The sequence below is a fragment of the Grammomys surdaster genome, unplaced genomic scaffold, assembly GCF_004785775.1.
Source record: "Grammomys surdaster isolate TR1022 unplaced genomic scaffold, NIH_TR_1.0 170, whole genome shotgun sequence".
NCBI classification, from domain to species: Eukaryota; Metazoa; Chordata; class Mammalia; order Rodentia; family Muridae; genus Grammomys; species Grammomys surdaster.
In genome coordinates, this window is record NW_021604618.1 from 8,910,539 (window position 1) to 8,922,537 (window position 11,999).

Consider the following 11,999-nt stretch of genomic DNA (forward strand, 5'->3'; position numbering starts at 1 on the left):
GTTCATCCAGTGTCACTGACTTAGCAAACAGACTTGCTAAGGTTTAATTCACTTTTAGTCTTCCTCAGTGATTGAACACACTTAGCCAAACACATCTGTAAGTCATGAACATAGCTGGAATAACGTGTTCCACTCCTGAGTACATGTCACAAGTTGGGTGCTTAAACTGAAAAAGGACTTAAACCACCTACTTCTGCTTTAATCAAAAGGAGTGGTGACTCAATCTTAAATCTTTATTTAAAGACAGTACTCCACTACACAGCCCCTACTGTCCTTTAGTTCTCTATGCTCTGGCCTTGAACTCACAACTGTTCTGCCTCCAATTCATAAACACTGGACCTACATAAATGCTCCACCCACCCATCTTTACTTCTGTGGCCAAGAGCTTATAGGAAAACTTACTGGAAAGCTGGGCCTGGTCAAACTCTTGTAATCCCAGCACTTGGCAGGTGAAGGAAGGAACAGCTTAAGGCCTGGGGTCACTAATTAAAAACAAACAACTCAACATTTTGGAAACCATGCTTCTAACCACCTTCCAATGCTGTACTGAGATGGATGGATTCCTAGTCCTATCGTGTGGATAAAAGTAACTGGGAGGGGAGATTGGGGAGATGACTCAGGAGGCAAAGTCCTTGCTATATAAAAGCGTGAGGACCCGAGTTCAGATCCTAGTATCCACTGAAAATCCAGGTGCCACATCATGCCTGTAAGATGCTCAAAGCCAGTCTCTGGCTTCCACGCCTATGCACGGTGAGCACAGACACAATCCTTCCCCTAGATTTAAAATAATAATAATGGAGAGACAGGCAAATCTCTGAGGTTGAGGTGAGTCTGGTCTACATAGTGCGCTCCAGAACAACCAAAAATAATCTATCAACAACTAGGGATGAGAAACAGCCTATAGACTGTCTGTCTAGACTATAAAGTGTTTAAGAGAAACATGTGAGGCACACATTTTAAGCTGCTGCTAATCACCATGAAAAGAACACCAGCAGAGTAGGAAGCTGCACTCACAACGACATAACCAGGTTTTCATTTCATCGGTGGCTGATAAGAACTTAAATACTATCTGACACTCTTAAGTCTCCACCAGTTAACAAAGCCTTTTTTTTTTTTCGAGGCAGGGTTTCTCTTATAGCCCTGGCTGTCCTAGAACTCACTCTGTAGACCAGGCTGGCCTGGAACTCAGAAATCTGCTGCCTCTGCTTCCCAAATGCTGGGATTAAAGGCGTCACCACTGCCCGGCTAAAGACATTTTTTTTTAAGTTTTTTTTTTTTTTTTTAATTGTAGTGTGATTTATCTCATGGGCCTAGCCCTTTAAAGGATCCCCACTTGCTAGCCAACTGGCCCTTTAAGAAGTCTTAGATGCTCGAAGAACTGCTTGACCTTATGACCTTCAGTGTTGGTTGCCTCTTGAATTTCTGGGACCAGGATGGGATATAAAAAAGCCAGCTGAGGCTGAGAAAGTTGGTTAGGCTGGCAGAGTAGAAATGGCACAACTCATGTGTGCCTGGTGCCCAAGTTGGTCAGAAGAGGGCACCAGATCCCCTAAAACTACATTTACAGATGAAAAAAACGTGGGTGCTGAGAATCAAACCTTCGACCTCTGTTCAATTTATGTCTAAGAGGTTTTTCTGTTTTGTTTTTTTGTTTGTTTGTTTGTTTTGTTTTGTTTTTTCGAGACAGGGTTTCTCTGTATAGTCCTGGCTGTCCTGGAACTCACTCTGTAGACCAGGCTGGCCTCGAACTCAGAGAAATCCGCCTGTCTCTGCCTCCCAAGTGCTGGGATTAAAGGCATGTGCCACCACCACCCGGCGGTTTTCCTGTTTTTTAAATTGGACAGAAAAGGTGAAATGTAGGGGTAGTTCTGATGCTTTGATCTGGAATCTGCACATGAATGTTGAAGGTCCTATTCCCCAATTGGTTCTTGATTGATCAATAAAAGATGCTAGCGGCCAATGGCTGGGAGAAGAGAGGGGGACCTCCAGTTTCCCACAGGCAGGCTAGGAGACACAAGGTAAGAGAGAAAGCTATCTCCCATGTGAGATCTCGGGTGGAATGGCCATTGGCAGTTTCCCTGACTGGGTCTTGGGTAGCAGGTAGGAAATTAGAAATGCAACTAAGCTGAGGGCAGATTTAGGGTGCTGAGCAAGGAGAACATAACCTGGCAACTAAGTTAAGGGCAGCTCTAGATGTGCTAGGAGTGAAGGTCAGGGCATGTTAGCTGTAGGAGGCTTGGAAGTGCCCAACCACTGAGCTAAAAAGCACAGTAAAAATAAGCTTGTGTGTGTGTCCGTGTGCGTGTGCCTGTGTGACTGACTGTCCTTCATCCATGGATCCAAGGGAACCAGGGCAGTGGCTTTTAGCAAGGTCCACCTGGAGCTTACAGCAAGGTAGTAGAAACTACAAACTACACTAGTCAGTTCTCTAATTGCTGAACCAGTTCTCCAGCCTGGTATTTATTTTATGTGTATGAGTATCTACCTGCACATATGTAGACTGTGTGTACAGTGCCCTCAAAGGCCAGAAGAGGGCAGCAGACACCCCAGAACTGGCCTTACCAGGTTACCAGGTGGTTGTGAGGGTGTTGGGAACCGAACGTGGGTGCTCTTCAACAACAGCCAGTGCTCTTAACTGTTGAGCCATCTCTTCATCCCCATAAAAGAAATCTTTTAATTACATTAAAGTTTTTAAGTCCTGCCCACCCTTCTCTGTTTTTAGGATATTTCCAGTTAAGATGATGCTTCAGCATTTAAAACACTGATAAAATAACACTTTGAGGATCACAAACTATTGTCAGAAACACTATGGTAATTCAGCTCATTACACACTTGGATGGTAGTCAAAGAATCTAAAGAAATATACTATGTTTGAAAGAGATTTGGCCCACTTCTGCATATTGAAGAGAGAAGAATCACTTGGTATAATTATCTAAAATCGTAAGAGACCGCAATTAAAAAAAAAAAAAACAGAATAAAGTTACTGGAATTGAAATTTGCAGGCCTGTTGTGACGGTCAGTCTCAATGGTCAACTTGGTGATTATATAACCTGAACTGTCCAGCTCAGGCTGGCTCAGCTCATGGGTATGCTGTGAGTGATTTTCTTGATTATGTTCATTGAGGTGGGAAGCCTCTCCCCACACTTGGGCAGCACCATTTCCTGAGCTGGGCTCTGGTCTAACAAAAGTCCCTTAGAAAGGACCTGTGCACCAGCATCTGGTGCTGTTTTTTGACCATGAATGTAACATGGCCTGCTGCCTTGTGCTCCTGCTGGACTGTGGGCAAACATAACCCCTCACATGCTTAAGAACCTTTCGTCTTCCTTCCTTCCTTTCTCTCTCTCTCTCTCTCTCTCTCTCTCTCTCTCTCTCTCTCTCTCTTTCTTTTTTAAAACAAGATCTCACAACCCTGGCTACATCCTCCTGCCTCTGCCTCTCAAGGGCTGGGATTAAGGGAGTACCCATCATGCCCAGCTGCATTTTACCTTCCTAATCCAGGCCCCTACCCTATCCCTTTTTGGGGAGACAGGTTCCCTTTATGTACTTTCTAGCAAGCCTAGGACTCACGATATGGCCCTGAACTCATAGAGAGCTGCCTGCTCTAGCCTCCTGGGGCTTTCCCCCAGAAAGCCATGTGCCACTACACCAGGCCCAACTTTCCCTTCCAAAACCCATTTCTTCATTGTCCTAAATCCTATTAGAGTTTGGAAGTGCAACAGATCCATCATTCAACATTACCTACAGATTCTATAAGAAACAAAACATCTAATTTTATCCTCTTCACACACCAGGGAGCTGCCCAGAGCAGTGTATCATTCACTGGATACAGAAAGGAAGAAAGGCAAGTCAAGATCCCTTTAAGCACAACAGACTGTACCCCCCAAGATTCTGTTCAGGTTCTGTTTCCTCCCAGAGCACTTTCTTCAACCTTATTAATGTTTATACTTTTCTCCAAAGTCCTGCAGGGCTGATTGTGAGACAGCTGGTGTCCATCACTGCCTTTAATTCCAGTCAAAATATGATTATTTCAATCAGGATAGAAAGCTGGACACAATCTAATCAGAGACAGACAGACATGCTTGCATGGAGCCACATGAAACCCAGAGTAGCATGACGCTGCTATTCTGAATAGGAGGAAGCCGAGAAAACTTTCCCAGAAAAGAGGACATGTGACCTGTCTTTGAAAGGAGTAGAATTTCACCAAGTTATAAGGTGGGGGTGGGAGTGAAAAGGGGGGTTGTGTTTTCATTCCTTCCGGCAGAAGCCAAAGCACCTGAAATGGAAAAAGTGGTAGTAAGCAAAGATGGAAAGAGGAATTGGGGGTCTGGTGGGGAAAGTGCTAATTTGTACTTTAAAAACAAAATGAAAAGCTTTGTCTAGATTTTGAACTTAAGAGTCAAGACCAATCATATTCTCCATAAATGCTCTATTATAACCCCACTACCCCCAAGCCCGGCGTACAGACACCCATTTGTTGATAAGACATAAATCCCTGTGTCATCTGTGTGATGTCACTGCGTTAGGAGGAGTTGTTCAAGGTGTTTAGGGTAGCGCTGGACCTGTGGTTTAAAACTGACAATAACTTCAGTTAAAAGTGATCCATTTTTCTTAAAATGTCCAATTCCCCGTTACTACTTAAGTCTGATCCTGTGTCTTTACTGTGACTTCAGTTTTCTACAGTTAAGTGCCTCCTCATTTAAAGCATAAGGGTACACTGCGGCCACAGGCTGGCACACAACAATCATTCCACACTGGCAGCTATAATTATAGAGTTGAAGGATGCATCCGGGGGCTATTTAATTACTCTCATTCATTCACTCAACAATCATAAAACCCTACGGTACCCAACCAGGAAACCGAGGGGGAGGAGGATCCTTGCACGGGGACCCGCATCTGTCGGACCTGCACGCGGGACCAAGCTGAACACAAAAGATTCCTCCAGAAAAGGTCTTTCAAGGAAAGAAAGATCTCTGCCCCCGGCGCCGGGAACCGCGTTCAGATTTCGTTGTAAACAGCTGTTTCTGTCGGCGAGGGAGCAGCAGGGACGCGCCCAGGAGGGCGGCCTGGAGGGTGGGCCTCACCCACCCGTCTCCTCCCTGCTCCACCCGGCACCCCCGGGATCAGACCGGCTGGGAGAGGCCCAGGAACGGGGGCGCTTCCGCCCCAGCCTCCCTGGCCGGCCCGCCGGCCTCCGCCCCGCTCACCTGCCGCGGAGTCTGCGATCTCCCCGGGTCACTCCCCGCTGCGAGGCCCGCGAGGCCCGCAACGCGAAAGGGCGGGAGCCACGCGCGGCGGGCTGGGCGCCTGGGTGTCGACCCGCGCCGGGCCGCCTCGCTCGCCCACCAAGCAGCGGGCCGTCCTCTCAGCCCCGCGGCGGTGGGCAGCGGCCGCGCTCAGTGCGGGGCGGGCCGGAGGGAGGCGGGATGCGCCTGCCCAGCGTGGGGCGGCGCCATGCTCCTGTACCGACAGGCGGGCAGCGCTACCGCCGTCACGAGGGGCCTCGGGAATCCGTCACTCGGAGCTAAGCTTCACAGTGTTTTCGTGTGGAAAGGCTGACGCGGGCTCGGCAGCGGCCGAGGGAGCGTGGTGGCCCGCAGCCCGAAGTCGCTCACGCCGCACAGGGAGGCGCCATGTTGGGGTTGGGAAAAGTGGAGTCGCGCCGCCTGGGGTGTGGGGGAAGAGGGAGGCGAAGGCGCACACGTAAAAGTGAAGTAAATGGTAAGGCGCCTTAGAAGCTACCTTCCCTGCCAGGAGTATTCCATCAACCAGGCCAACCTCACTCCCTTGCCTTCGTTTTGGATCCCCACCCCCTACACACACACACACACACACACACACACACACACACACAGAGAGAGAGAGGGAGGGAGGGAGAGAGAGAGAGAGAGAGAGAGAGGTCCAAATGCCTCTGCCTCCCAAATTCTGGGATTAAAGGCATATGTCACCATGTTCAGCTGAAGCAGAAATTCTAAAATTGTGTCATCTAAAGTCTTTATCAGTAGTCCCAGGCAAGAAGAATAAAAAGCTTCCCAGGTGATTCAAACACAAAAGCCAGATTGGAACACAGAGAGAATGTTAGAGAAAGCTACCTTCCTTGGGTTTTTAAAACTAAGTCTTCCTTGAAGAGGCTAGAGAAAACACAAGACCATTCCATTTTATTTGGGACGATTCATCTGGTTTTTGGTTTTTGTTTTGGAGATAGGGTTTCTCTATGTAGCCTTGGCTGTCCTGGAACTGGTTCTGTAATCCAGGCTGGCCTTGAACTCAAGAGATCTCGACTGCCTCTACCTATCAAGTGCAGGATCAAAGGCATGTGACACCACTGCCTAGCTAGGATGATTCATCTGTAATTTTTTTTATACTTAAAAAAGTTCCCGCCGGGCAGTGGTGCCTTTAATCCCAGCACTTGGGAGGCAGAGACAGGCGGATTTCTGAGTTCGAGAGTTCGAGGCTACCCTGGTATACTGAGTGAGTTCCAGGCCAGCCAGGGCTACACAGAGAAACCCTGTCTCGAAAAACCAAAAAAAAAAAAAGTTCCCTTTAAATATAAATGTTCACACATGTGCCAGTTCGATCTCTGACTGTAAGGACTGGACTGGAAACTCAAACTAACCTTGAGATAAAGGGAGATCAGTGCCAGGCTGCGGTATGGAAAGAGAAAAGGAACAGCTGTCCTGGAGGTGGATTGTTGTCACCCCCTTGGGACACACAGAATTTCTCTAATTGTTCCTTGTTTCTGGTTTCTTAGTGTTGCTCCCTTGTGCTTCAGATTTAACTGGTGTATTAGTCAGGATTCTCTAGAGTCACAGAACTTGTGGATAGTCTCTACACAGTAAGGGAGTTTGTCATGATGACTTACAGTCTCTGTCTTCAACAATGGTCAGCTGAGAATGGAAGTTCAAGGATCTAGTCCCACAAGGCTAGTTGTTTCAGCCGGTCTTCTGTAGAAGTTGACTCCCACTGATGTGCTAGCAAGTAAAAGCAAGAGGCGAAGAAATGTGAATCTTCCTTCTTCCAATGTCCTTATACAGGTCTCCAACACAAGGTGTGGCCCAGATTAAAGGTGTGTAACACCACGCCTAGATCTGGGCCTTGCTTTGTCCCAGGCTGACCTTGAATTTATTGTTCTCCTTGCCTTAGTCTCCTGGGATTAAAGGCATGAGCTACCTTTCCAGGGCCTAAGCTGTTCATGGCCACTATGCCTCAAGATCTCCATGCCAAGATCCAGGTCAGAAACCTGTGTCTTCCAACCTCAAGATCTGGATCACAGGGGAGCCCTACAATTCTGGATTGTAGTTCATTCCAGATATAATCAAGTTGACAACTAGGTAGAATTACAGCTGGGCAGAATTTGGCCAGTCAAGCTGACTTTTGCATAAAACCTGTCTCCTTAGTCTGCAGGAGGCTGCCTTTGGATGAGGTGCTTGCCCTCAGTCTACTCTGCTGAGCAGAAGTCAAGTTTACAGTCACCTAAGCACTCACCACACAGGTGAGATGGGCCCCTTAGCAGGGTTCAGGGATGAATGGATGAGAGCACAGAGCTGACAATAAGGACAGTGGCCCAGCAAAGTTCTCTAAGATTTTCAGAGTAGCACTGGTCCTATGGCTTGAAGTTTATAATGTTTTCAGAAAATGAAAGATTTACCATAAAACATCCTATGCTTGGGTTAATCAGCTAGCTCAATGGGTAAGAGACTGTCCAAAGCCTGATGCTTTGAGTTTGATTCCAGACAAGATCTTGTGTAGCTCAGGCTAACATGCAACTCACCATCTTCCAGTTTCAGCCTCTGAAGTACTGGAAATTAGACTCTGGCCATTATATCTGGCTTTAAACTATGACTATTAGAATGTTTTCCATGGTCTGTTCATTCTGTTAGAACGTTCCTTCCTTAAGAAGCATGAGCAAGTGCTGGAACCAGGGCTCAGCAGTTGTGAGTACTGGCTGCTCTTCTAAAGAGGACCTGGGCTTGCTGCCCAGCTTCCACATGACAGCTCACAACTGCCTATAACTCCAGTTCCAGGGAATCTGAGCCCCTCTTCTGACCTTAGTAGGTAACACACACACACACACACACACACTGTGCACAGACATACAAAATAAAAACAGAATGAACAAGCATGACATGGTAGTGCACGTCTTTAATTTCAGTACTCAGGAGGCAGAGGCAGTTGGATCTCCATGAGTTCCAGGCCACCCAGGGTAACACAGAGAATCCTTGGCTTAAAAAAATCAAAACCACAAAAAAGAAAAAAAACCCATGAACAGTGCTACAAGTTAGAAACAGAATGTTCCTGTCTTTTCGTGAAGGTGTTAGTTCTAGTAGCCAAAGGATCATGCTTTAATTATGTGCAAAACAAAGATTGTAAACCAGATAATGTGCAGTCGCTCTGCCAACTCTGCGGATCTCACCAGCTTGAGTAGCCTCGATCTGAAAACTTCCTCTCACACACTTAAGTCATGATCTTTACTCTATCACCGCTTTCTGTCTTTAAAGGTCTGTTTTAATGTGCATTGGTGCTTGCCTGTGTGTATGTCTGTGTGAGGGTGCCAGATCCCCTGGAATTGGAGTTAGACAGTTGTGAGCTACCATGTAGGTGCTGGGAATTGAACCTGTGTCTTCTGAAAGAAGAGCCACGCTCTTAACCATAGTGCCATCTCTCAAGCCCTTCTTTCTTTCATCACTTTTAAAGCTGCCTGTTTCTTAATTGTGCCCCAAATCTGGCTTTCCTAAGATAATTGGTATCATATGTACTATAGCTGACAGCTTTCTATGTGAAAACTACCTGATGTTAATTTCCTCAGAAAATAAGAGATCACTCATAGTATGCTAGGCAGATCTGGACATATATTTAAGTTTTCCTACCACTTTAATGTTTTCTATTACACTGGTTTAATATGTGTGTGGGTATGTGTGTGTGGTCACTTGTGCTATGGCATATATGTGGTCAGAGGAAAACTTATGGAAGGTGGTTCTCTCCTACCCTGTAGGTCCTGGGAATTGAACTCAGTTCAATAAGCTTGGTGGTTGGTGTCTTAACCTACTGAGTCACGGTGTCAGTCCCGAGTTTTCCCTACCTCTTAATAAGAGACTAAACTAACCTGGAAAGTATCTCAATTAATAGAATGCTTGCCTTGCAAGCACAAAGCTCTAGATTTTCTTCCCAGTGTTGCTTAAACTGTGTGGTGGCACACACCAATAATCATAGCTCTTGGGAAGTAGATACAGAAGGATGAGAAGTTCAAGGTCATCCTCAATTACTTTGGGAGACAGGATTAATGTATTTCCCAAGTCAGTTGAACATTGTTTGGATCCTTATTTGAATAACCATGAGGAAGTTGGAGCACAAATTGTGTATTAGTTAATAATAAGGTATGTATTGGTATTAGTTAATATTAAGGAATTAATGCCGGGCGGTGGTGGCGCACGCCTTTAATCCCAGCACTTGGGAGGCAGAGGCAGGCAGATTTCTGAGTTCGAGGCCAGCCTGGTCTACAGAGTGAGTTCCAGGACAGCCAGGGCTCCACAGAGAAACCCTGTCTCGAAAAACCAAAAAAAAAAAAAAAATATTAAGGAATTATAGAAATTTATTTCAGGCTAAATTATACGGTAGTATAAAGTGACAGGGTTTCTCTGTGTAGCCCTGGCTATCCTGAAACTCACTCTGTAGACCAGGCTGGCCTCGAACTCAGAAATCTGCCTGCCTCTGCCTCCCAAGTGGTGGGATTAAAGGCGTGCGCCACCACTACCCGGCCGGAATTATAGAACTTTTGTGACAATGATTAGTTTGTTTTTTGAGACAGGGTCTGTTTGTAGCCCTGGCTGTCCTGGAATTCTTTACGTAAACCAGACTGGGCTTGAAATCAGACATCCACCTGCCTCTGCTCCTGAGTTTTGGGATTAAAGGTATGCATCCCCAGGCACTTTCTAGGGTTAGATTTTAATGTACTTTGGACAGATGTGCTGAATGGTAGTGCAGTCTGAAATGGGTCGGAATGATAGCAAAGAATAGACAAGGATACAGACTAAACAACATAGCCTTTTAAGAGATTGTGGTTAATACTGTTGATGGACATATGTGCAAGTTCGTTATTGCAGTCTCATTTTTATACACTTGAAAGCCCCCCAAATAAGCCTAAAATGTTTGATTTTTCAAAAGCATGTGTACAGCCTTTTTTAAAAAGCAAAACAAAACAAAAAACCCTTCTCTGGTGACTTACAGGTGATTCTGCTAGACTCCTCCCAGGGACCTGCACGATTATCTGCAGCCAGGTGTAGGTGACACACTGGGTGACATATAAAAAAGAGCTGCTTGCTACCCCAGTGTGTGCCCTCCCTCTGTCCTCTGTCCCTTCTCTGCCCTCACGGTTCTGCTCCCCACTGTCTGCCTCTACCTCTCCTACAGGTCCTCACTCCCCTCCCTTTCCCCGAATAAGCCTTCCTTATACCAGGTCTGTTGCATGGTGTGATTTCTCAGGGGTGCCTTGGAATGGGCCCACCAGTTACCCCTACTTGCCCACTTTATATATTTCATAATACTCTCTAAAATTAATCTGTGGTAATTAGAAAGTCCACTATGTAACAAGTGTTAGTTTCTGCTTTACCTCTTTAATAGAAAAAATACATTAATACTTTAATACAAAACATGCTGGGTGTGGTGGTGCATACCACCAGCACTTGGTTCCAGCACTTGGCACACTGAGGCAGTGGTTCTAGGCCAATTTGGTCCACACAACTCCATCTCAACAAAAAACAAACCAATATCCCTAGTATGTAATTAGGCTTCCTGTTAAGTATTTTTATTGGATGCATTTAATTTATGTGAATGCGTGTATAGCTGTCTCATGTGTGTACATTACCCACAGAGGTCAGAGAAGAAATGTGAGTGCTGGATCCCTCCGAGACTGGAGTGTGAGCCACTATGTAGGTGCTGGGACCTAAACCTAGTTATTCTACAAGAGCAACAAGTACTTTTAACTGCTAAGCCATCGCTCCAGCCCCAGTATTTTCTTTTTCTTTTTTTTTTAATAGAGCCTTCATCTGCGGAGACTTTCTCTTTTTTTTTTTTTAGATTTATTTATTTCATGTATGTGGGTACACTGACGCTGTCTTCAGACACACCAGAAGAGGGCATCAGATCCTCATTACAAACCACCATGTGGTTGCTGGGAATTGAACTCAGGACCTCTGAAAGAGCAATCAGTGCTCTTAACCACTGAGCCATCTCTCCAGGCCCCAGTATTTTCTTACATAAATACATTATTGCTGTATCCTCCAAATCTCTATGACTTTCTATATAAATTGAACATAATTATAAATCAATTCACCTAACAGGTCAGACATTACAGCAACACAGCATCTGAGTAATAGTTTTTGACACATATGGGTATAAAAATTTTTATTAAGTACAACTTCATATTTACACATCCAAGCTTAAAATTTCTTTAGGCTGCATAATTTGCCCTTAAAATCCAAGTGCACATACACATAGACGTTAGAAATTCAGTGTCCAAAATACTCAGTGAAAATGTCTGGATGACTCTTTTGGAAGTGGCCTAGCAGTTTCGTCTTCTCTTTGGCAGAGAGTTTTGAATCCTCATCAATAGTCTTCAGTAAGCTCAACAGTTGATCTTTGGTTTTCTTCTTTGTATTGCTAGAATACTCACTTTCATCAATTCTCTGGCAATAAATATAGCCTTAAGATTTAAAAGCAGAAACTTCCAGTTAATGACTTTATTCTTCAGTTAGCTAGAAAAATAATGTAGTAGTTTCCTTTTTATTTTTCTTTGACATTCTATAAAATGCATTAGAGAGGATAAAGATAACCTTGATCAAATGGTTTTAACCTAGCCTATGAGATGACTCGCGGGAAAGGCATTGCCTTGAAACCCGATGACCTGAGTTCAATCCTCCTGAACCTGACAGTGCAAGCAGAGATTCAACTCATTAAAGTTATCCTCTGACTTACACACACACACACACACAAAGAGGGGGGGGGGG

At 45.3% G+C, this 11,999-nt stretch overlaps 1 protein-coding gene across 1 annotated transcript in view; it reads right to left on the reverse strand.

Annotated features, from left to right (window-relative positions):
• Positions 1–11,380: 11,380 nt before the first annotated feature.
• The window catches only part of Depdc7 (DEP domain containing 7), an 11,782-nt gene continuing 11,163 nt past the window's right edge, over positions 11,381–11,999 (reverse strand). Inside the window, exon 9 of the mRNA XM_028766831.1 lies at positions 11,381–11,695. Within this exon, the coding sequence (XP_028622664.1) occupies positions 11,502–11,695 (194 nt within the window). The 3' untranslated portion in view covers positions 11,381–11,501. The remainder of the gene's footprint in view (positions 11,696–11,999) is intronic.